We start from the raw sequence: 26559 nt of genomic DNA on the forward strand, positions 1-26559 counted from the left end.
TCCATTTCCTACTGACGTCAGTGCCGGGACGTGCCTGGAACTGTGAAAAGAGACACGCTGGGAGGTAAGGAGGCCTGGGGATCTCCCGGCGTGTCTTACAGAACCCCCTTCAGGAGTAACCTCCGGGGGCTCCCAGAACTTGAAAGGAAACTTCTTGTGAAAATTCTGGACCAAAACCCCTCCAGTGAACCAAATACTGAACATTGCCTCGCAATTTCCTGGAATCCAAAATCTCTTGAATCTCGAACTCTTGATGATCATCCAGAACAATGGGAGCAGGAGGAAGCTGTTCAACCAAAAAATTATTACTAACAAAAGGAGTGAGCAAAGAGACATGAAAGGAATTGTAGATATTCATGGAAGAAGTAAGATCTGAACAGTAAGACACAGGGTTAATTACTTCCTTAATCTTGAAGGGTCCCACATAACGAGGTCCAAACTTGGGAAAAGGTAAGCAAAGCGGTAGCCAGTTTCTGAGAAGACGAGGCTTTGAGAAGAGATTGATGAGCTTGAGACCAAATGGTTTTAAAATCAAGTGCATCTGCTGAAGGTATCTCTGTCTTGAAAACATCAGGTGGAAGGGCAGAAGGGTTATAGCCAAACACAATGAAAAATGGAGAGACTCACAGGGAATCATGTTGAAGGTCATTATGAGCAAACTCAGCCCAAGGAAGGAGTTCAACCCAATTGTCCTGGTTTTGAGAAAGGAAACATCGCAGGAACTGCTCCAAAATCTGATCTGGTCCTCTCCGTCCGGAACGGGGAGTCTTCTGTCCCGAGACAAAGAGCTTGACATCTTTGGCGAGAGAAGGCCACCAACAATACCTCGAAACTAACTCTTGGGTCTTCCTGATGCCTGGATGACCAGAAACCTTAGAAGAATGAGCCCGTTCAAGAAATTGAGCAACCCTTAGCTGAGTTACAAATATCTTCCTAGAGGGACATTCAGGACGATGTTCCAAGTTGGACAAATCGAACAGTGATAAAGAAGTCAGGGGAGATAATAGAGGCGGATGGGGTTGGATTACCTTCTTTCTGTACCATATATCTGGATAAGGCATCCGCCTTTATATTCTTGGAACCAGGCCGATAGGAAATGAAAAAGTTAAATCGGGAAAAGAACAAAACCCAGCGGGCCTGGCGAAGATTGAGCCTCCTGGCCGAAGAAAAATATTCAATGTACTTGTGGTCCGTAAGGATGGTAATCAGCTCTTCAGCCCCCTAAAGCAGATGGCGCCACTCCTCCAAAGCAAGCTTTATGGCCAAAAGTTAACGATTACCCACATCAAAATTTCTCACAGCAGGAGACAGTCTATGAGAAAAATAGGCACAAGGATTAAAGGAGAAGGAAAGCTACAGAGGCAGTTTATTGCCAATAGATTAATCACAATAGTGCAAGCTATAATGCATATTTATTCTGTAGAATGCTTTACCATACCCGGGTAAACAGCTCTAGAAGCTCTCTTTGTTTGTTTAGGATATTAGCTGCCATTTTAGCTTGATGTGACATCACTTCCTGCCTGAATCTCTCCCTCCTCACTCATAGCTCTGGGCTCAGATTACAGCCAGGGAGGGGGGAAAGGGGAGGGGGAGTGGGAGAGAGGAGCAAACTGAGCATGCTCATGCCCAGGGCAAAGAGGTTTAAGCTGAAAACAGGAAGTCTGATACAGAAGCCCATGTGTACACAATAGAAGGAAAGAAAAGCTTTGTTTCTTTTGACAAAGGACTCTGAGCAACATTACTTTGAGGGTTTACTGGTGAAGCTTACTTAGTTTTAACCTTTCCTTCTCCTTTAAGAGTCCCTTGAAACTCCACTCTTTGAGACAAAACGGCCCAACCCCTATCTCCAAAGCATCAACCTCCAGAACAAACGGCCGGTTAGGATCAGGGTGAAGAAGGATTGGAGCAGAACTAAACAATTTCTTGAGAGTCAAGAATTCTTCCTGGGCCTGAGCGGTCCAAGAAGACTTAAAAGGTTTCCTCTTGAGAGCTGTAATAGGAGCCACAGTCTGGGAGAGATTTTTGATGATCTTGCTATAAAAATTGGCAAATCCCAGAAAACATTGAATAGCTTTTAGACCTGTGGGGACAGGCCAATCAAGGACAGCAGGAACTTTAGCAGGATCCATCTCAAAGCCAGAAGAAGAAATAATATATCCCAAAAAAGAAATTGTGGATTTGTGAAACTCACACTTCTCAAACTTGGCATAGAGACAATTGTCCCTTAACTTGAGTAAAACCTGTTTCACTTGGAAAAGATGATCAGACATTGAGGATGAGTAAACCAAGATATTGTCTAAATAGACTATGACACAGGTCTGCAGGAACTCATGAAGAACATTGTTGATGAGGTCTTGAAAGACAGCGGGGGTGTTGCACAAGCCAAAAAGCATGACTAAATATTCATAATGACCATCCCTGGTGTTGAAGGCCATCTTCCACTCATCCCCCTGACGAATACTAATAAGGTTGTACGCCCTTCGTAGGTCTAATTTGGTCAAAACTTTGGCTCCCCTTAATTGATCAAACAATTCAGGAATCATTGACAAGGGATAACAGTTCTTTATTTTATTCAAAGCACAATAGTCGATGCATGGTCTAAGGGTGCCATCTTTTTTCTGGATGAAAAAGAAACCCGTATTGTAGGCTTTGGGGCATGCTGGCAGTCTGTTATGTTCTGTGGTGATTAGAGAGTGTGGGAGCGACTTGAGGCAGAGTCATGGAGAGAAGGGGAAGGGGGAAGCACCTACAAATACTCTGCATATTTGCGTTAAACTCTGTCACTTAGTAAGTTGACACACTGTAGAGAATTGGTAGAAGATTCTATAATGATATTCATGCGGACTTGTATGGAGAACCCGAGCTGGCTCTTAGATCCTTCAGCTGCCCCTATGAGAAGCAACCCTACCGCAGGGACTCTACAGAGCACAATGATGAGCCAGCAATCCACAGCCATGGACACCACCTCCTCCTCCTCTTCTTCATCGAAGCCAAATTCAGGTCTCCGGTGCCCGGAAAAGTTCCCTTATTCCTATATTGCGCTCTGTACAGGTGGGAATTTGGGCTCATCAGTGGGGAATCTCTGCCAGAGGGACAACAGGCACAGCCAAGTCTCTAGAGTGGCGGGAGAGGGGTGATCTGTACAATATAGCACTCCCTGATGCAGCAGCCACTTCACATGCTGTCAGTACTAGTGATGGTAGAATTTATTTGCCAGACGCGAATTCACGGCGAATTTGCGTGATTCACCGCAGGCGAATAAATTTGCGAAATGGGCGCGAATATACTCCGGCGTCCGTTTCTTTGACTGATGTCCGCGTCAAAAAAGGACGCCAGTGTCAAAAACGAGACGCCGGCACCATTTCGCAAATTTTTCGGCAAAGCGAAACCACGCAAATTCGCCCATCACTAGTCAGTACAACATGAGAGAGAGCCATGGAGGATAAATCCAACGCTGCACAATGGATGGTCGTCCTGACGCCTTTTCTGAACAGGACCGGAAGTGGAGTTTCGGTAAGTTATCCTATATAATAAAGTTCAAGTGTCTCTGCGTCCAGTCCCTGTGTCTGTGGGATTGCGCTACTGCGCATGTGCCCCACGGACCGTCTCCTAGCGACGTAGATAGACGCGCAACGGACTACATATGTTCTAGCGCCCGTTAATTTAACAGCTTAATGTCTAGTTTCTTAATAAAGGCTCCAATCTGCATAGGTTTGTCATGGACCGGAGGTGCAGGAGTCATAGGAGAGGGGAATTCAGATCTCACATATGTTGAAGTAGAAGGCTTGTGGGTACGGAACTTAAAAGAAGACTTCTCCCTCATATGGGAGTCTATCTGGACAATGAAGATTACGAATTCCTAAAAGGAAGTGGGAAGATCCAGAGTAACCAGCTCATCCTTTAGATTTTCATGAAGCCCCCTCCAGAAAGCTGCAATAAGCGCCTCATTGTTCCAAGACACTTCTGCAGCCAAAGTCCAGAAGTTTATGGCATATTGGGTCCTTGACAGATTTTCTTGAGCCGATCAGAGGCATTCAGTTTCCGACCCAGAAAAAACATGCAGTGGAGTCATGAACCAGAGGATCGTATGTTGACACTCTTGACTGTCCAGACGCTTCATCATTACGTCGAAGTGGCCCTCAAAGTCGAGGAAGCAGCAGCCTGGGAAAGTTCCATGATAATGGGCCAAGCTAACTGTAACGTATTAGTCAGTTGGAACCTTAAAAGCCATGGGTACACTCAGATGCACAGAGCACTCCTGTGGATTCCACTGTTCATCGATGCCCTTTTGGAGCCCTGGGCTTTCTGCTTCAGAACCAACAGGAAGTTAGAGCGTGAAATGATAGAAGTCCGTAAATAAGGTACCAGCAAGGATTAGGCAAAAACAGTTGAAGATCAGGGGATCTCCCGGGCGCGTTTTACAGACTGGGTCTTAATCTCATCAGTAAAAGCACAGTCCAGATGTAAGTGTTGACTCTTACCACACCAATAACACTCTTACAAATTTCTTAGGCTCAGTTGGGATTATGGCTCTCTCAGATATTTGAGATTTAACTCTCAGCAAAATTTCTCATTCTCTTCCAATAGTTTAAGTTCAGCAGGGGACTTCCTTTTGAACCTTACTTTTGACCCTTACTGTAGGTATTAGCCCCATCTCTCTGAACTATCTCCATCAGAGCAACAAATCTAGGGGGTAACTTATCTTAATAGTTGCAGATAGAGTCCTGCAGATACTTATTGCTTATACCTTTGTCTGTACTCCAAACACTACGACCAGTGGCTCTGGGCAACAGTTCATTACACCAATAGAACAGAATGGTGCTTAAAGCAGTCAAAACACTGATCTGTACTTAACTATAAGGGGCCCATTTACTGTACTTAGCTCGAGTGAAGGAACAGAGGAAAACAACTTTGAATTTCGAATGTTTTTTTTGGCTACTTCTGCCAACGAATGGGCTACTTTGACCTTCGACTATGACCTTCGACTTCGATTCGAACGATTTGAACTAAAAATCGTTCGACTATTCGACCATTCGATAGTCTAAGTACTGTCTCTTTAAGAAAAAACTTCGACCCCCTAGTTCTCCACCTAAAAGCTACCAAAGTCAATGTTAGCCTATGGGGAAGGTCCCCATAGGCTTTCTAAGCTTTTTTTGATTGAAGAAATTTCGTTCGATCGATGGATTAACCCTTTGCCTGCCAAGCCGACCTAAAATCGCAGAAAGAAGCAACTTACCAGCTCCTCCATTTCCTTCTTCTCTCTGCTTCTCTGGCGACGCCCACACACTTCCTGGCTGCAGTGACTCATTAGCACACACGCTGCTGAAACTTTCTAGAGCATCAGACTATCCCTCCTGCTCCAGCAACGGTAAGTGGCCTTTATTTTATACAATACACACTACACACACACTACACTTGTATCTATACAGTTACACAATTACACACTCATTTTAGTAAAGATTATTATTATTATTTTTTTTGTAAAGTTATGTACACTTATTTGCACTTATTTCACACTTATATACACACTGTCACACCACTTAGAAGTGTATAAACATAAAACTGACAAAGAGGGCTTTTTTATTTTTTTACTTTTTCATTTTACTAATTTGTGTTTTTTTACCCCTAAAAACCCTTTGTTTTGGCAGCATGACTGTTGGGTAATCGATTTTAGCCACTAATAATGCTGTTGGATCAGTCATTTTGTTATTTCATTGATTAACACAATTTTTGTGGTTTTATTGCAATTTTATCCCTGCATTATTTTTCCTTATGTATCTTTAGTATAGTTTTGCTGTTTGTTGCTTTGGTATAGAAAGATATATTTTACTTAGTTTGATCCGTCAGAATATGTACTTTCCAAAAATATATGGTGTTCTGGGGCTTTTTACAGTTTGGGGGTCTTACAACACATAGTGCAAAGTCGGGGTACTGTTTTCAGCAGCTGAGTTGGCTAGCGTGAAAATTCATATGCATGTTTTTTATTTGGGTTTTGTACACACCACATACTTTGGCAAAGCTATGCATATTAGGCATCAAACTATTCATTAGACTTCTGACGTCCATATTTAGGGTGATTTTTCTTTGTACGTAAAACATTGTGTGAGAAAAATGCGGCAAACTGCAGAATTTTTAGGCAATTTTCAGAAATGTTGTAAAAACCTCTAAGTTTAGAAAAGATTTACAGTTTGGTAGTTTGGTGTAGAAAGACGTCTTTATTTTTGTTGGATTCTTCAGAATGTGTACTTTCCAAAAATATATGGTTTTGGGGGGTCTTTGCTGTTAGGAGGGTCTTGAGGCACATAATATGAAGTCAATGGTCTATGTTCACAGAAGGCGAATCGGCAGCTGGGGAAAACTCATATGCACTATTTTTATTTGGGGTCCCCACATGCCAGCTGCCTTGGTATATCTATGCATATCGGGCATCAAACTGTACAGTAGTCCCTTGGCATCAATATTTATGGTGTTTTACAATTGTATGCAAGAAATTGGGTGAGATAAATGCGGCCAATTGCAATATTTTTAGGCGATTTTCAGAAATGTAAAAAACGTTGCTTTTATCGCCAAATTTAGGAAAGGCTTGCGACTTGGTACTTTGGAGTACAAGGACATGCATACCCAATTTGGGTTTGTGGGAATGTGTACTTTCTGAAAATATATGGTTTTCTGGGGTGAACTTACTTTTTTCTACCTTTGCCCCCCAAAAACGATGTATATGTGTTGATTTTGCAGTACCTGAAATGACAGACCATAAGGGGGTCTTCATTTTGGGGCCCCTATATGCCACGTGCTTGGGTACACCTATACATATTGTGTATCAAACTGTTCAGACGACCCTAGGCTTTCATATTTGGGGTGATTTCTCTTGATACCTAAAAGTATGTGTGTAATACGATGCTGCAGGGTAGAAATTTTGAGGTGATTTTTGGAAATATCACCAAAATCACCAAATTTAGGAATGATTTGCGGCTTGGTACTTTGTAGTACAAAGACATGCATACCCAATTTAGATTCGTGGGAATGTGTACTTTCCGAAAATATGTGGTTTTCCAGGGTGAACTTACCCTTTTCTACTTTTGCCCCCCCACAAAACTATGTAAATTTGTTGATTTTGCAGTACCTGAAATGACAGACCATATGGGGGTCTTCATTTTGGGGCCCCTATATGCCACGTGCTTGGGTACACCTATACATATTGTGTATCAAAGTGTTCAGAGGACCCTAGGCTTTCATATTTGGGGTGATTTATCTTGATACCTAAAAGTATGTGAGAAATATGATGCTGCAGGGTAGAAATTTTGAGGTGATTTTTGGAATAGTCGCCAAAATCACCAAATTTGGGAATGGTTTGCGGCATGGTACTTTGTAGTACAAAGACATGCATACCCAAATTAGATTCGTAGGAATGTGTACTTTCCGAAAATATATGGTTTTCTGGGATGAACTTACTTTTTTCTACCTTTGCCCCCCCACAACTATGTAAATGTGTTGATTTTGCAGTACCTGAAATGACAGACCATATGGGGTTCTTCCTTTTGGGGCCCCTATATGCCACGTGCTTGGGTACACCTATACATATTGGGCATCAAACTGTTCAGAGGACCCTAAGCTTTCATATTTGGGGTGATTTCTCTTGATACCTAAAAGTATGTGGGAAATACGATGCTGCAAGGTAGAAATTTTGAGGTGATTTTAGAAAATGGCACCAAAATTGCCAAATTTAGGAAGGGTTTGCGGCTTGGTGCTTTGGAGTAGAAAGACATGCATACCCAATTTGGATTCGGGGGAATGTGTGCTTTCCGAAAATATATGGTTTTCTGGGATGAACTTACTTTTTTCTAACTTTGCCCCCCCCCCAAACTATGTAAATGTGTTGATTTTGCAGTATCTGGAATTACAGAACTGATAGCTCAAATGAGGTGTCTACATTTTAGGACCCCTATATACCACATGCTTGGCTACACCTATACATATTGGAAATCAAAATGTTCAGTGGACCTCAGGCTTTCATATTTGGGTGTTTTACATTGATACCTAATGATTTCTGGGAGATATGATGCTGTAGAGTGGAAGCTTTGAGGTAATTTTTCAAAAAATTCACCAATTTCTATAAAACATTATAACTTATGCAACTTGGTAGTTTGGAGTACAAAGATATATTTACCCATTTTTGATTCACCAGAATCTGTTCTTTCTAATAATGGGTAGTTTTCTAGGGTAAACCTACTGTTAGTGGAATGTTTGACCTTGAAATCAGAAGTATGCAGTCTGGGGAGCGGTGCTTTGGAAATTTGGTTGTGTACTGCTTGTAGATTTTGAGCTATACAAGTGAGAAATCTCCATAAAACTATATATATTTGGTATTGCCGTGTTCAGGAGACATAGACCTTTCCAAATCGGATGTGTTCTTGTACATAAAATAACTGATGTTTCTGATATATGTGATTGTTCTTTGTGAAACATGATTTTTTTTCATTTTATTAGACACTTAGAAGCCTATATTTTTCAGGTTGTCCTGAAAAAAAAACAATATATTTTTTTCCTGGGTAAACTAAAAGGCCCCCCAGGAAAGGCCCTTAAAGTGAAAGAGTGCAAAATATATAAAAACTGCTTGGCAGTAGATGTTCACATCTAGGACAAAACGGCTGGCAGGGAAAGGGTTAAAATCCTTCGAATCATTCGATTAGAAGGATTTAATCGTTCGATCGAACGATTATTCCTTTGATCGTTCGATCGAACTAATAGCGCTAAATCGAAGTCGAAGGATTTAACTTCGACATTCGAATATCGAGGGTTAATTAACCCTCGATATCTGACCTTAAGTAACTTTGCCCCTAAGTAAACCACAAAATAAATGTTATTAATTCACAGCTAATAGCCATTTTCTTCTATACTTTTGACATAAATGTTATGTGTAATTTTTCTCTTTGGCCCGACTTTCACTTTTCACATATATTTTGATATACTGTCTGCTTCACAATGTGTATGTTCTTCTGTGTAAGAAGAATTACATAATTGTAATATCAACCTTTAGTAGATAACATATCTAAATATACTTTTGCAGGGTACATTATCTAAAATTATCTTTGGTGATCTTGAATCTCACAAAGAAACATTTTTCAAGATTCTCATGCAAGAAATTCAAAAACCACTTGACCGCTACAAGGTAAGTCTATTTTTTATATATTCTATAATCATTTTAAGTTTTGGAGTAAAATACAAATTACTTCTATTTTGCATAAAATGCTTAGCGGTAACAGACCACTTTAGAAATGTACCTGTATAAATACTGTACTCTTTACATGTCTAGAAGCCATGGCGCATTCATTAATTAGCTCGTGTGAGCTTTTATAGTGCGTATGTCTTATTGCATCCTGCCATCTTGGTCTATTGCACTTCTTGCCTGTCAAATGTTGGAGTGAAATGTTACAGAGCCAACCATAATATGGGAAATGTTTAAAAGAGATATTAACCTCCCCCAGATCAGTTCTAAGCCATGTATTAATTATGTCCTTGCCATGTGCTTTCTGCCACACCACAACCAATTGAATGCACAAGCTGGATATATAAACACAGGAAACTTCCAAGAAACATGAGGTTTGACATATTTTCTAAGACCATGGGGGTAATTTTATAATATTAGAGTTTGTCTTTGGTCCATTTTTTCACAAACTCAAACTTGAAAATTGATAAACCGGCCTGAGTGAGGAAATTTGCTTCAGTCAGTGATCAGAGGTGTCTGTTATACAATTGAAACCCTCTTTTTTGGCTCCTCTGAATTTATCATGAATATATATATACAGTACATAAATTCTTGCTACACAAGAGGTATATACCTGGTGCTCCGAATTTTGCAGACTAAGGCAGTAACGCCTCACAAGTTAGATTGCAAATTTTAGAAAAAGTTTTAGAGGGAAGAGAAATTAAAACATGAGACATTTTGCATATGAAAATTAAGAACGTTACAACCTAAAGGTATGAATATGTATAATATTGCCTGACATTGTTTAGCTGATTCACTTTTTACCTCTTGTGTGTTTTAACTTTCATTCACTTTTATTTGGGTATGTGACCCGTTATCCAGAATGCTCTGGACCTGGGGTTTTCTGGATAAGGAGTGTTTCTGTAACTGGCATCTCCATACCTTAAATTTACTAAAACAATTTTAACATTACTTAAAGCCAACAGGATTTTTTTTTTTTACCTCCAATAAGGATTAATTATATCTTAGTTTGGATCAAGTACAAGTTACTGTTTTATTATTACAGAGAAAACGGATATTTGTTTGTAAATTTTAATTATTTGATTAAAATAGGGTCTATAGGAGATGGCCTTCCCATAATTCAGAGCTTTCTGGGTTTCCAGATAACAGATCCCATACCTGTATAGGTAAAAGAGAGAAAAATGAAACAAATCATGAATGCAGCTGGATGAGATAGTAAGAAAGTTCCGATGAGAATGCTGCCTCAAGTATATAATAAGGAGAGTCTCAACATACCATTCTTTAACCCAGGTGGTATTTGTTATTTGAAAGAAGAAAGTAAATTTTTATACTTAATGTATCAGTGTTAATTGCTTATTGTAAATGTCATGAATATATAATCAGCATATAGAGACATACAGTAAGAGGATTCTTTTATTGGACTTTAAAGAACACTTGGGTTTTATTGGCTTTAATGGAAAATTTAAAGGAAATGTTGTGTCTTTCACTGAGGGGTTGCCAAATGTTATGTACCCCCCTAGTGAAAAAGATTGCTAGGTTTTTGCTTGGGTGCGTGGAAAATCACAAGGGCTGGCATTTCCTTACTTTAAAGGAGAACTAAACCCTAAAAATAAGTATGGCTAAAAATACCATATTTTATATACTGGCCTAATGGCACCAGCCTAACGTTTGAGCTTGTCAATAGCAGCAATGATCCAGGACTTCAAACTTGTCACAGGGGGTTACCATCTTGGAAAGTGGTTTCTGTGCTGCCATGTAGTAAGTATCTGTATTAATTACTAATCAGCCTTATATTGTGACATTTCTATGTTTGTGTACTGTATATTGTGAGTGGGTCCCTAAGCTCAGTAAGTGACAGCAGCACAGAGCATGTGCAGTGAATCAGCAGAAAAGAAGATGGGGAGCTACTGGGGCATCTTTGGAGACACAGATCTTTACTGCTAAAGGGCTGTGGTTGACTTGGGCTGGTACAGAAGCTAAAAACATAATGTACAACTTTTCTAGCTACTTCTTTAGTTAGGCTTTAGTTCTCATCTTAGATCTTCACCAGTTTACTCTGCTGTGAATGTGTGAACAGGTATTTATGTAAGGGATGCCTGGTAATGCAAGGAAAACAGTTAAGTAAAGAGCAAGCACAGTGCTTTGACAGTTTATTCCACATGCCGGTGCAGTTTTCACGTAATAAGAGAACCGGCCTGAAAAAAAACTTTGCTATTTCATTAGGGGTCCCTAGCATTTTGCCATTTTTAATATTTAAATGTTTATGGGAAAGTCAGGTCACTTACACACCTGAGGAGGGGCTCTGCTCCTTCTTAAAACCACCTACAGCCCAGGATGACAGCCAAGCCTCAATTAGATACTGACTCTGGTGGGGACCATATATGAATGTAAGTTTCTTTTTTTTTTTTTAGAAATCTCCCATAAAACATAAAAGGGCCACATTCTCCATAGTCCTACGTACAGTCTGTTCATTATTCTTGCTGCAAAAAATGGTTGTTGAGAGGTACAACAACTGTACTGTGATATGACTTCTCACTTGAATTCAAATAAAGGTTTACAGGAACATTTTCTAACTCCCAAGTAGCCTTATTTTTATGGATCCTATATAAACACTAAATTTCTACTATGAAGTATCTAGTCTTTGCAAGCTTTTCTGTTATTTACATATTGCTTACAATATATTCTCTATTTTGTGTATATGGCAGCAAGGACTCACTGAACTCCTTACTAGAGAACTAAAAGAGGTGTTTGAATATAATGAACTGGAACATATTAATTCTGAAGCATTTGTGAAAGAAACCATAGAAGACTCCTTAACAGAGGCTCTAAACTGGTAATGTTTTCCTTTATTTTTTGATGTTGTCCTCTTCCTAATTTCAAACTCTAAGGGGGTTATTTACTAAAACCTGAATTTATCTCATAATTTAATTTTAAAAAGCTCGAGCAAACTCCCATGCCCAATTTTGCCTTATTTATTAATAAAATAACTAGAAACAACCTGATCAATCGAAAAACAAATCGTATGGGGGTTTTTTCTGACTTTTTTCCAGAATCACTCGATTTTTTTTCGGGTTTTTGGCCGAACCCTGAAAATATCAGATTATTGGGCTAAACCCAGTGCAAAATATGATAACTTTCAACTTGGATAGGGGCTATTCCCATTGACTTATACATGACCTTGACAGGATTCTGGCTTTTTCTAGCATCGGGGTTTAATAAATCTTTTTTTCCCCATGAAATAGTCAAGTTTTTGCCCCAAAACCTGACTAGATAAATTTGTGATATACATTTGTGGATTAGTAAATAACCCCCTAAAAGTATATATGGAGAGCTCATTCCAAAATAACAAAAAATAATACCATTATTAATTCTAATTACACAGACTTAAATGGATACTGTCATCGGAAAACATGTTTTTTTCAAAATGCATCAGTTAATAGTGCTGCTCCAGCAGAATTCTGCACTGAAATCCATTTTTCAAAAGAGCAAACAGATTTTGTTATATTCAATTTTGAAATCTGACATGGGGCTAGACATATTGTCAATTTCCCAGCTGCCCCCAGTCATGTGACTTGTGCTCTGATAAACTTCAATCACTCTTTACTGCTGTACTGCAAGTTGGAGTGATATCACCCCCTCCCTTTCCCCTCTCAGCAGCCTAACAACAGAACAATGGGAAGGTAACAAGATAACAGCTCCCTAACACAAGATAACAGCTCCCTGGAAGATCTAAGAACAGCACTCAATAGTAAAAGTCCCATTGAGACTGATTCACTTACATTAAGTAGGAGAAATAACAGCCTGCCAGATTGCAGGCACAAGTCACATGACTGGGGCAACTGGGAAACTGACAAAATGTCTAGCCCCATGTCAGATTTCAAAATTGAATATAAAAAAATCTCTTTGCTCTTTTGAGAAATGGATTTCAGTGCAGAATTCTGCTGGAGCAGCACTATTAACTGATGTGTTTTGGAAAAAACATGTTTTTCCATGACAGTATCCCTTTAAAGAGTAGATGCATCTATGATATGCTAAATATTAGTCTGCATGTAAACAGGTATGCCCTGTTATTAGACTTTTAATAAAGGTCAAACAGAATTACTTCTTTTCCATAAATCAAAATAAAAATCTACATTTTGCAATGTATTATTCTTCCTCAGACAGTAATTGCATTGCACAGTTTATTTGCAAATAATGCACTTTTAAGGTGTGGTTGAAGATGGTGTACTGTTTTGGTGCAATAATAACTTTTTCAGTAAAAGCTTTTATTGCAGACAATAAAATTTGCAATATTTCTTCCACTTGCAGCTATGATTGTTAATTAGTTAATTAGTTCACAAAATCTGTATTGAAAAAACTGTTCATGCAATTAATTTATTTTTGAACCTTTTTTATTACATTCCCACAGGGAGGCATACTTCAAAATTTGAATTTTCCATTTTTAATACAAAAAAATTCACCAAACTCAAATGTGCACATATTTATTTATTATAAATCTAAAAAACATGATCAACTAAAAATGTGAAAATAACTGGAACGCAGTAAAATGACTACTACTACTCTCTAATTTTTTTAAATGAGGCTACCAACTTTCAAAAAAAATATGAAATACTTAACCTAAAATTTGACCTACTGTAAATTCTGCTCAGGACAACTCCCATTGATTTCTACATGAACTAAGCAGCTTTTATATGACAAATGTCTACATTTAGGTTTTTCAAGTTTTTTGCACTTAATAATTAATAAATAAAAGTCAACATTTTGAGAGTTTGGGGTTAAAACTTTAATGTTAACGTTGATTGAACTTTGTTACCACTAAAATAAAATAATTTACATACAGTATTTACATACAGTAGAACCACTATTTTTGTTTTTCAGTTGACCAGAAACAATGTGCATTATTTTGTGAATTAGCCCTTAAACTGTGGCCTAGAACTGTGGGCATGTTGTCATGAAACATTTACAGACAATTTATAGTAACAAAGTCAACAAGTCGAATGTTAGAATACAGAAATAGTATATTTGTAAATATTTGTGTATGTCATATATAGGTATAAAGGAAAGCAGAGGAATGCGTTAGTTGTAAAAAAAATCAGTGAATGCTGGGAGAAAAGCAAAAAGAAAAGTTTAACAGAGAACATTCTGGAACCTGCATATAAACTGAAGCAGCTGGAGCATGCAAAGAAAGAGGTAGTTGTTTTGAAGTTCTTCAAGAGCTGAGTTTTCCAGATAAGAAGTCTTCCTGTAATTTGTAATACCATGGCTTAAGGCTACTAATGTCATTAAAATATTAAAGAGCAATAGAAGTTTTTTTGGAAACCATATGGATTTATGCTTATGTATTTAAGGGAACTGGCAAATAGTGATGGACGAATTTATTCACCAGGCGCAAATTTGCGGCGAATTTGCGCGTTTCGGCGGCAGCGAATAAATTTGCGAAACTCCCTTGAACATTCGCAGCAAAAATTTGCCGGCGAAAAAACAAAATTTCCGAAAAAACAGACGCCGGCGCCGTTTTGCGAATTTTTCACTGTTTCGAGAATTTCGCAAATTTTTCCGCGAAACGGCGCAAATTCGCCCATCACTACTGGCAAAACTGTATTTCACAACTATTGGGGCTTTGTATATCATCAAAAGAAAAATATGAATAATTTGATTCCACTTTTATCCAGGAACAAATAAAAAATGGTGAAGCAGAAATAATTGCAGCTAATGGGCAATTTATGGTTTCAGAGGGAGTGGGGGAAGGATTCCTGTCTCCAAAACAGAAAGATACCTGTCCTATATGTCCCAGCTCTTGAAAGTGTTGTCTGGGAAAAAGCTAACTAAGCAAGGAAATACAATTACATTTAAAGTTGACAATTGTGTTATCATTAAATGGAGTCACATACTCACAAAAGGAAAAAACTGGGGGGAGCCTCAGGCGGCTCCTTCCTCAGAAACGGGTCTGTGAGCATCCAAGCTCTCTATGCAGGGTCGGCTTCAGCGTATGCCAGTTATGTCACTGGCACGTGCCTGGGGCCCTGTGTAGCCTAGGGGTCTCACAACCGCCACTGCTGTTAGCATCAGCTCTATTCTTCACTTATTATTCATCGTATAAGAAAGCCTAGTGTCCCATTGCCTAGGATATGCTAGGTGGCCCATAGTTACCAGGCAGAGTACAACTGTACACGTGCAGAAACGTGCAGAAAAAGTGCAGCCAAAGGCAGTAGCGATCCTAGAGGGTGGCGGGCCCTGGTGCGTGACGCGCAGCCGGGCCCCACCCCCTCCATACGGCCGCATTTGGCCTCATTTGTTGTGGCGCGCGGACTGCTGGGGGGCCCTGAGGGGGTGCGGGCCCTGGCCCGCTCACACCCCCTACTCCCCTGGTATTTCCGCCACTGGCCAAAGGGAGCTAATTCTTCATTATCAAAGATGGGACCTCCAGTGTTAAAAAATATGCAAGTTTTCCTACTGTTTACAACTCTTAAATGTGAGACTTTACGAATATTACTAGAGTGGTTTGGGAGGCACTATCCAGGCATATTGATGGGCAGTTGCCCATCAACATCAACAAATGTCGGGCAGCCCAGAAAAATGCAATGATGAATATGTTTTTCACATATGATAAATATACCCCTTAATATTGTAATTTGTGCTTCCACTAGGTGAAAGAAAACATTAGAATTGCTATATTGAGAATAGCTGATCATTTGACGGATGAGTTATCAGTCCTTCATGACAAAAGGTAAGTCTTGCAAGGTGCCTTTTCAATGCCACATATAACTGTCTTCTTATATGTGGAACACCCATTTGGGCTGCATAGCACACAAATAGTTAAACTGTCCAGCTAGCAGTAGAAGCATGGGTTACACTGCGACACAACAGGGTCAGGGCCTTCGCCATGTGGAAGTGTTCCCTCTATGGTGTAGTGCAACTACATCCCCCAGGCTCCTGTGCATACAAACATACAAAAGATGGGCGCCAGGAGGTTCTTATGGTACAAACAAGAACGGTTTATTAACTATGCACGAGGTAAGTGACCACAGGTTTGTTACTCACGCAGGAGATGAGGCAATAGCACAAAACTCACACAGAGCTGCAGGCATTAAGCATTTTGATGAGGAAGGGCCTCCATGAGGCAAATGCAGTATTCACACATATTCCCTCCTGGAAGTTGTCAGGAAAGCAGCTTCTACCCTACAGTCCCTCTTCACTGAGGTCCCTGACTGGAGGCAACACATAAAGCCTCTGGGAAGCTACTCCCTTACTGCAAATCCTTGTTGGAGCTTCAGCTGCTCTTTCTCTCTCACCTCTCTGCCTTTCTCTCCTAGAGAGACTATGACAAGTCTGCCCTAGTATAACTATAGCAGTGCAGCAGGAAGCTGTCACACCTCTCCTGGCAGATCACACTAAGAAAAGGGTGGGGGCCTTAAAGCTGCAGGGCAGATTAACCCGTAGGGGCCCCAACATATGTTTATACAGAACTAATAAAGGCATACATCATTCTCAGAGAATCCAATATATAATTGGAAGTTGATTTGTGAAACAAAATTTGAAGCTCTTTATTCTCAATTTGTAGTGCCTACCGCCTTTCTCTCCTCTGTTTTACAACTTAAAGGGCTGATTCACCTTTAAGTTAACTTTTAGTATGTTATATATGTTATATTCTTTTGTATAGTTTTTTAAGTATTTGCCTTCTTCTTCTTCTGACTCTTTCCAGCTTTCAAATGGGTTCACTGAGCCCATCTAAAAACAAATTCTTTGTAAGGCTACAAATGTATTGTCCTTGCTAATTTTTACTACTCTTCTTTCTATTAAGCCCCTCTCCTATTCATATTCCAGTCTCTTATTCATATCAATGCATGGTTGCTATGGAAAATTGGACCCTAGCAACCAGGTAGCTGAAATTGCAAATTGAAGAGCTGCTGAATAAAAAGATAAATAACTAAAAAAATACAAATAATAAAAAATGAAAACCAATTGCAAAATGTCTGAGAATATCACTCTTACATCATACTAAATTTTAATTTTAAGGTGAACAACCCCTTTCACCTCTGAACTGAGCCGATTTAAATCTGACTGGTGTACGTTGAAAGTTAGTTTTTGGTGACTGCACATTTTAATTCAGTTGTGATCAAGTATTTGTTCACATTTTTTTTAAAGATGGAAAAGCATATCCAGTCATTTAACAGCAAAAAACGGACTCCCACAGATGTGGAACATTTTAATTTTAAGATTAAAATCAATCTCTAAAAATGGAAAGGATGGAGTAGCTCAGGCATTGTCTAATGTGAAGACATTGGTAAATAAATTCAAAAATATTGATTTGAAATCCTTACTCCCATAAACAATTCTGTTAATCTTTCTGCTTCTTCTTCTTCTTAGGTTTCGGTTCCATATTCAATGTAATCACTGCAGGGGTACAAAGAATGACTCCAGATCTGAGCACAGAAATTAAGAAAAAACAAGACATATATGTAAATGTGCTCTAATATCTTTTTATGCTTTATTTTAACAGCCATTTGATGCTTAATAACGTAGTAGCTAATATAAATATAAAAGTCGCTAAGTGCTCACACTAAGGGGCACATTTACTAAGCTCAAGTGAAGGATTCGAATGAAAAAAACTTCGAACTTCGAAGCTTTCTTTTGGCTACTTCAACCATCGGATTGGCTACTTCGACCTTCGACTACGACTTTGAATCGAACAATTCGTACTAAAAATCGTTCGATTATTCGACTATTCGATAGTTGAAGTACTGTCTCTTTAAAAAAGACTTGGACTACCTACTTCACCAACTAAAGCCTACTGAGCACCAATGTTAGCCTATGGGGACCTTCCCCATAAGCTTTCTTAGCAATTTCTGATCAACGGAAAATCGTTCAATCAATGGATTAAAATCCTTTGAATCGTTTGATCGATCGAAGGATTTTACTTCGATAGTCGAATATCGAGGGTTAATTAACCCTCGATATTCGACCAATAGTAAATGTGCCCCTAAATGTGAGTTGCACAGTATTTTTTTTCCCTATCCCAATTTCTCTATTAATTACTAGGATTTTTTTTGAATAGTAGCAATACTAATACGCTTCCCCTGTGATTTATCTGAGAAAATGGGAGTATTGTTTATTTTTTATAATTTTTTATAATTTAAGGGAATTCCACCTCTATAACAAGATGGTTGACCCTAAATACCAATGAAATTAACAAATTACCTATCTTTCATAACACAGGTCTGGGACTTGTTATCCAGAATGTTAAGGCTAGGACCACAAGGGTCAAAATCAGCCTGCTGAAATTTCAGCTGTTCACCGCAGGAGTATTCGCCTTCTTTTGGGTCCGGAATCCTTGTGTTGGCTACGGGACGAACATGCTTTTCTTCTTCAAAATCCGCCAAATGTGTTAGTGCCAGAGCTGACACTAGGGGGCCCATTTACTTAGCTCGAGTGAAGGAATAGAAGAAAAAATACTTCAAATTTCGAATGGTCGAATATGGCTACTTCGACCATCGAATAGGCTACTTCGACCTTTGACTACGACTTTGACTTCAAATCGAACGTTTCGAACTAAAAATTGTTTGACTATTCGACCATTCGACTATTCGGAAGGTCCCCATAGGCTTCCTAACAATTTTCTGATCGAAGGAAAATCGATCGTTCGATTATTCCTTTGATCATTCGATTGTAGGAATAGCGCTAAATCCTTCGACTTCGATATTCGAAGTCGAAGGATTTACATTTGGCAGTAGAATATTGAGGGTTAATTACCCTCGATATTCGACCCTATGTAAATCTGACCCTAGGTGGGTTATTTATAAAAGATATAATTTTATTTATGAAAAAAATTATAACATCTAAAATGGGATCGAATAGTCCTGACCCAAAAACTCCAATTGAATTTGAATCAAATTTGAATCGAGTTTTCCTCAAAAAAATCCTCGACTTTTGACCGTCAAATTATTCAAGATTCGACTTTACCATTCTAACCTTAGTAAATCTGCCCCTAGGGTTCTGGACGCAAAAGAAGGATACTGATTGCGGTGAGGGGTTGAAATCTGCCTGCTAATTTCGGCCCCATGTTACCCTAGCCTTAGGACCTGGGGTTTTCCGGATAAGGGTTATTTCTGCAATTTGCATTGTCATACCTTAAATCAAATAAAATAAAAAAATCATTAAAATCATTAATTTAACCTAATAGGATTGTTCTGCCTCCAAGGATTAATTATATCTTATTTGGGATCAAGTACAAGGTACTGTGTTTATATTACAGAGAAAATGGAAATATGTTTTATAAAAAATGTAATTATTTATTTAAAAAATGATTTTCCTATCCTGGACAACTCCATGTCATTGGATTCCCACCCCTTTTTCCTGTGGTTTCTAGACATTTGTCACTAGATGCCAGACTGTGGGTGGGGTTGGGCTTTTTAAAGCTTTTGGGAGGATCCTTCTGATGGGAGCAGTGGGGCTGGGCTATTCCAGTGAATATGACATGGAGTTGTCCAGGAAATGAAAATCACTGTAAGTATGATACAATTTTCCCTTATTTCATACTTTCATTATTCAATAGTGTAGTTCTCAGGAAAATGTTCCTATGGCCACAACCACACTGTGTAGCTGGACAGTTAATGACTAGGGGTTGCTTGCGTAGTAGCAGTAAAGCTCTGGGGGCCACATGATAAAGGTAACTGTATTTAATAAAGAATATATAAACATTATACCTATAAATCACAGAGCCACAGAAAGCAGAATTAATTACCTTTAATCATAGTATTCAAAGTCTGGCATGGTAGCATTTCTTGGGATAAGTGTCTCCTGAACTAAGCATTGGTTTCAGTCCTCTGACTGAAACCAATACCTACAGTAGGTGAGGAGACCCCCCTCTCCCATTAGTTTTTAGAAGATAGAGATTGCCAAGACCACAGCATTGGTTCCACAGGGTTAATCCTCCATGCAGTGAGGTGCCAGCCTTTGAATACTATAACTGGAGGGAAATAGTTAGGGACCACCATATGAGGTTTACCTTAACTTGGCATGGTGGCTTACCAATTTGTGACCATAACTTTGTAATTAAAAACCACTGTTTCTGTAAATACCTGCATTTGCATAAATACTAGATCACTTACAGTGTCAGACTGGGCCGGCGGGAAACCAGGAAAAAGCCCAGTGGGCCCCGGGCTTTTGTGGGCCCCAATGGACCAGATCCTCTGCTTAGTGGCGTGGCGCCACCCCACTTTGTTGGGCGCTGTAAAATTAATTTTGGGCATTCGCACAAATGCTGCGCTGCGTGCGTGTGCAGTAGCGCGGCGCCATGCGCACACCCAGGTACCCTGCACATCGTGCGTGTGCTGTACGTGATGCTGCATGTTCGGAGTGGCAGCGGGGGCCGGAGGGGGGCCCTGGGTCAGTATCCCCAAGCCCCCCAGTCCGACCCTGACCACTTGTGAGACGGGAGAGAATAAGGAAGCAGAGCTGACCGGCACTCAAATGGATCCACAGGACCAGAGATATTCAGTTAAAAAATAATTTTATTGGTAGAAAAGTTAAAAATATAGCTGCATCTCCATCCACCCTACGCGTTTCACACTCCTCAGGGTGCTTAGTCACGGAGTCCATAATTAATCCTTATTGGAAGCAAATCCAGTCTATTCTGCTTATTTAATGTTTACATGATTTTTTAAGTAGACTTAAAAGTATGAAGATCCAAATTACGGGAAAACCCAGGCCTGAGCATCCTGGATATGTATATGGCCTATGATTGAGGGGCCAGGTGGAATGTGCCCCCCCCCCAAGTTCTGAATTTTAATGCAGGTGGGCAAGTTGCAGCAATCATTTTTTAAAAACATAGCTCTTCCTACAGTCTTGGCCCCTGGGCTATATGAAAAAGCATATGCAGTAGGCTGGCCCATTTCTAGTTTCTATATATTGATGGTTAATAAGTATTTATACTGAGAGTAGGGTGGTCATTTCCAAATCTCCAAAAATAAGGATAAAGCGACTACATGTATGTGTACTGTATATATATTATAATTAAAGTCAGTGGTTATTGTGGCATTCAATTTTTTCGCTATTTTAGCCCATGACTAAGCGCCCTGAGTGGGTGCGAAACGCGTAGGGTGGATGGAGATGCAAATTTATATTTTTAACTTTGTATACATAAAATATTCTTTCAATTGAATTTCTCTGGTTCTGTGGGTCCGTTTGAGTGCCGGTCGGCCCTGCCTTTCTTCTTCGCCTTGTTTAAATAAAACACAAATACAGAAACCACCAACACAGCCTTTATTCACAGGAAGCGTTTAGCAGCAATCCAAAAGAATTAAATGTAAACAATACTTGGTGTTTTATTTTACATAAGAGCACAATCCACACAGCAATATGTGCATAGAGTATGAGACAGCTTCATCATTTCACTATTTCCATTTACCCTGCTCTCAGAAAGAAAAGTATTTGGCAAGCCATTCTGGCCTCTTGGACTCTTGTTCCTTTGTTTCTCTCTTTGCCGGTACACCTCCAGGATTCCTCCTTAAAAACAACATCAGGAAAATGTAATTGCAGTTTTCCAGGTATATAAAGATGAAGCTGCTGGGATTTCACATTTTGTCGCACCAGGTCATATTTTTAGTGCTAAATCCTGCCTCTAGATGGTGCTAGAATGAAATGGCCTTAGTCCATCAGAAGCAATGTAACTGAAGAAATTGCACTCTAGCACCATCTAGAGGCAGGATTTAAAAATGGAAATGGTGTAACAAAATGTGAAATCCTGATGGCGATCCTGATCTGTGTGTACATTACTTACTGCAGTTCACCAGTACTCAATTTATAAATAATTATTATTAAACTATGACATTTATAATGCTATAAGACTATGGAATTTAAACAACAGAAAAAATTCACAAATTAAAACAGAATCTAGCTGGTGTGTGGCTGAGAATAAGGGAAGTGGCATAGGCCACATCTTGTCAATAAAAACAGCCCAACTCAACCCATATGGCAAGATGACATTCTACTGAAATGAATGAGAAGTACTGCGGCTCTGGAGCCTTTAGTAGCACTCAGAAATGAGGTGATTAAAACACTGTGTCATAGACCTAATGGGGCCTTGAAAATTTGCCAGAAGGTAGGGTTAACTTAACACTACTGCTCAGATACAGTTCATGTTTAATCAACAAGGTAATAATTAGCCATAACAACTATGTAACTGCCAGCTTATTTATTCATCCCCATATTTCCTTCTCTACCAGCATGGAAAGAGAGAAATAAGTGTAGGAGTTAGAACATTTGATCTAAATGGTTACATTTCTTTTTTGAAGCCCCCGAAATGTGAGGGTAAGTTACCTGTTTGGCCGGATGACATCTAGTAGAAGAGATGGGTGTTTGAAGGGGTAGCCAGGTTTCACACTTTGATCTAAACTTTGGGAGCTTCTCATGGGGTTGATTCCTTTCTTGGATGATATTTCCGAAAAAGATTTCTCATAATCGGCCAGGTTTGGAACACTGGTAACACGAGTGGGTACTTCACTGATCTTTTTTTTCTGTTTTCAATAAATACATAATCAGCTTAAACACTATTAATGCTTAGATTCATTTATACTTTATTATTTACTTTCTGAGGCAAGAGCCAAGCTTAAGTCATGTTGGCATTTCAGCCAAGAGCTATGGGTTACCACCACTGATTATTGGTGTAATACTCCAGTATATTAGTGCTAATATATATTTATTATATATACAGTATATAATATATATATATATATATATATATATATATATATATATATATATATATAAATATATATATATACAACATTAGATGCCTTCTGCACTAACTTGAATGGGATATTGCCCTGGTGCTAACAGAATATATAAATAAAAATGAAAAAAAGCTGTTGCTTAAATAAAGTGTTAATATTTTTTTTTTGCAAGACCCTGTTTTGTTCAATAGCTTTTTTCATTATATATATATATATATATATACATATATATATATATATATATATATATATATATGTATATATATATATATATATATCTATGTATATATATATATTCAGATAGAAGAATGAATTACAGATATAGCATCAATACAGCGACGTTTCGGGCAAGCTATATGACCTTTATCAAGCCAAAGGGCATATAGCTTGCCCGAAACGTTGCTGTATTGATGCTATATCTGTAATATACACTTTTGCAAAGAATCATGTGCTGCTTCATTCTTCTATCTGAATATTTCTAGTGGGGACGTGACGGGGTCCCCCACAGGAGCGTGCACCGAGGTCAACGCTGACTACACTATTGAGAGTGCTGGGGCGCATTTCGATACTATATGTATATATATATATATATATATATATATGTATATATATATAGATATATATATATATATATATATATACACATACCCCAACAGTCCGTACTCTCCTTTAAGTCCTTTAATTCCTCTTTGGGTGCTGCATTTAGTTGTATGTAGTATAATAGTTCAGAAATTGTGCGCACTTCAATTCTTATACTCCATATGAAGGGAAGAAAATGCTGTCACTGGAAGAAGATGCAGCTACCTGTGCTCCCCTCCTCCCTTCTGTAGTTGGCAGCTCACTGACAGCAGGTGGGCCCCACTAATGAAGTAAGTACAACATGGCAGGGCCCCCATAAAGGTAACCCTTTGTGGTCCCTGTTGTGTGGTTGGCCCTGGGCGCCATTTTTTTTTAAAGTTCTGGGGGGGGGCAAGTTTTTTCTACATGGATGTTTAAGGGGGGCCCTGGCCACCAATGTTCTTGTAAAGTGGGGGGGCTGGCCACCAAATTTTTTTTTTACCATGTGCGGTCCTGGCCACCAATATTTTTTAATGGGGGGCCCTGACCACAATTTTTTTTATTTTGTATTAACATTTGGGAACCCTAGCCACCAATGTTTTTTTTTTATTACTGTGTGGTGGAGAGGACAGACCTGTAGGTGGAGCTTGCAGTGGGCGAAACCCAGGAAATTTTGTTGTATGGGGCCCTGTGATTTCTGATGGTGTATATATATATGTGTAGTTCTACAAGAGCAGTGACCAGCTCATTGTTGTAGCTCCCACCCTCTCCAACTATAGTCAGGTGATCCCACTGGTGTCTAATAAAAGGGCAGCCAAGTTTGGGAGTTTTACTTTGAAAGCAGCTAGTAAGTTGCAGGTAAAACGTATTCGTATAGTTTTATAAAATGTATAATTAAACCATAGAATTCTTAATGAATCAGATGAAAATTAAGCGTAGGACTGGCCAGATATGGGATGACTTTGACGTAGTTGGCCAGCTTAAATATATTGCAATATATGGACAAACAATCCCTGTTTTGTTTAAAGGGTAAGGAATTTTTCAGTAGCAGTATGCACAAAATGTCTCTGTCTTAAATATATTGATAATGGGTTGAGTGCAGAGGAATCTTGTATTTGTCTATATGTATTTTGTGGTCACACCCTCATTGCACCCCCGCCTAATGATTTTAAAAACTAGTGGTGAGCACAACTTTCCCTTGTTTGTATATATATATATATATATATATTTTACTATATTTTAAATACTAATTAAAAAGCGAAATCATTTCCTAGTTCAGGCAAAACTCACAAAGCGTAAAGCTCACCTTTAGTGTTGGGGTTAAACTTCCTGCTTCCCTGGGGTTGCAGGAAAATGACTGACTTCTGTGGGTCTCCATCTCCTCCATTTGGTCATATTTTTGTATTTCCTGTAAATACAGTTAGCATTTTATTAATGGGAAAATTATGTAAGTGCTTCTCTACTGATTTTGGACACCATACGATGCAAAAGGGATAAGGGATGTCAAATTCATCAGTTTTACAAGGACCCTACTGTCAGTATCTTGAGCCAAACATCTTCACGTTTTAATTCTTCTGCAATATATTGCACTGCTATACTATATTAATAGCAAATAACCTTTGTGGGTGTAATATATATGCAATACATACAGCAAATGTCAACCAAATGTTTGTTTCAGATTAGCCCAAGTACATTGTGGGTGAGAATTCATATCTGACATATCATGCAAGGGGCTTTATTTAATTAAGGGTGAAACAGAGTTTGCCACAGTTTGTTAGAGGGGAACACCCCTGACTTCTATCACTTGTATAGGATTTGTTTGGGGTAAATTTTATCAAAGAGAGAAAAGAAGAGAGAGCTGCAGAATCCCATCTAGACTGTGGCCAGTGACCAATAGTGAGTTTGTGACAATAACAATATATATATATTATTTTAGTACAAAAAAGGGCACTTTGAAACTGAGAGTTGAATAACAACCAGAGACACTTTTAAGGGGGGAACTGTTGTTATAATAACCATCCAATACTGCAGTAGATATTTACAATCCTGTTTCCCATATAGTTTCAACTATGTTTTTGTTGTTTATATGGCTTGTTAATGATTTATTTTTATGTCCCTCGGTGTAATTCTTATCCTAGCTGCAGCAAACTCCTGCTTTGGTTCACTGACAGTTTCACCTGCTCTAACTGGCAAACTCCACCATAAGATATCAATTTGCAGTGTTGTACTGACAAGCAGCATTATTTGGGTTGTTTTTAATAGGAGAAAAATATTAGGTTGAGGAAGATCTCAAATAGTGTAAGAAAATAAACTATTTGTGAAAAAAAGAATATTTATAAAAATGTTATAAAAGTCATAGTTTCACTTTAATCAACTGGCCCATCCAGTGGCGTAACTGTAGAAGAAGCAGATCCCACAGTCACCGGGGCCCAGACCGAAGAGTTGGCTTTCTCTATGTCATTAAATTGTAATAAGTAGATATAAATTGAGATTTAGTGAGATTTGAGGTGAATAAATTGAGGTATATGGTTTGTTTTAACAGTTTTATTGCCTTCCTAGTGTTAACTCAATCGTGACAGGTTTCCATTAAAATAACTCCGCCCTGCCTCTCCTCTTCTTTAAATTTTAATGTCGGCCTGAGCATACAGTGGGGGAAAGGGTTGCAAGCAGCAGCCCCTCTGAAGTTTTTTTTTTCAGAGGAAAGGGGCCCAGTGCTTCACATTACGCCACTGGGCCCATAAAAACCAAAGGCAATGGTTTCCAAACTGTGGGGCTTCCTCCCCTCCCACCCAGGGTTGTTAAAGGGATACTGGCATGGAAAATGTTTTTTTCAAAATGCATCAGTTAATAGTGCTGCTCCAGCAGACTTCTGTAATGAAATATGTTTTTTTAAAAGAAAAAAATGTTTTTTTTATATTTAATTTTAAAATCTGACAAATGGCTAGACATATTGTCAGTTTCCAGGAGCCCAAAGTCAAGTGACTTGTGCTCTGATAAACTTCTTAACTGCTGTTCTGTAAATTTGAGTGATAGCAACCCCTCCCT

General features: G+C 38.9%; 2 protein-coding genes across 5 annotated transcripts in view; one reads left to right on the forward strand and one right to left on the reverse strand.

Annotated features, from left to right (window-relative positions):
* LOC108719589 overlaps positions 1-17825 on the forward strand; it is a 100499-nt gene extending 82674 nt beyond the window's left edge. For 2 of the 3 annotated variants that reach the window (XM_041588175.1, XM_041588176.1), the window contains exons 18-23: positions 9068-9169; positions 11932-12059; positions 14278-14416; positions 15874-15953; positions 17372-17510; positions 17594-17825. In XM_041588175.1, the coding sequence (XP_041444109.1) occupies positions 9068-9169; positions 11932-12059; positions 14278-14416; positions 15874-15953; positions 17372-17510; positions 17594-17617 (612 nt within the window). In that variant the 3' untranslated portion in view covers positions 17618-17825. The remainder of the gene's footprint in view (positions 1-9067; positions 9170-11931; positions 12060-14277; positions 14417-15873; positions 15954-17371; positions 17511-17593) is intronic. The other variant, XM_041588181.1, reaches the window with a different exon arrangement.
* Positions 17826-21473: 3648 nt separating this feature from the next.
* Positions 21474-26559, reverse strand: part of LOC108698048 (protein FAM184B) — a 45800-nt gene continuing 40714 nt past the window's right edge. For both annotated transcript variants that reach the window (XM_041588192.1, XM_018228872.2), the window contains exons 12-14: positions 24821-24922; positions 22544-22740; positions 21474-21730 (exon numbers count right to left, since the gene is read on the reverse strand). In XM_041588192.1, the coding sequence (XP_041444126.1) occupies positions 21640-21730; positions 22544-22740; positions 24821-24922 (390 nt within the window). In that variant the 3' untranslated portion in view covers positions 21474-21639. The remainder of the gene's footprint in view (positions 21731-22543; positions 22741-24820; positions 24923-26559) is intronic.

This window comes from Xenopus laevis, chromosome 1L (assembly GCF_017654675.1).
Source record: "Xenopus laevis strain J_2021 chromosome 1L, Xenopus_laevis_v10.1, whole genome shotgun sequence".
In the NCBI taxonomy this organism is placed as follows: domain Eukaryota; kingdom Metazoa; phylum Chordata; class Amphibia; order Anura; family Pipidae; genus Xenopus; species Xenopus laevis.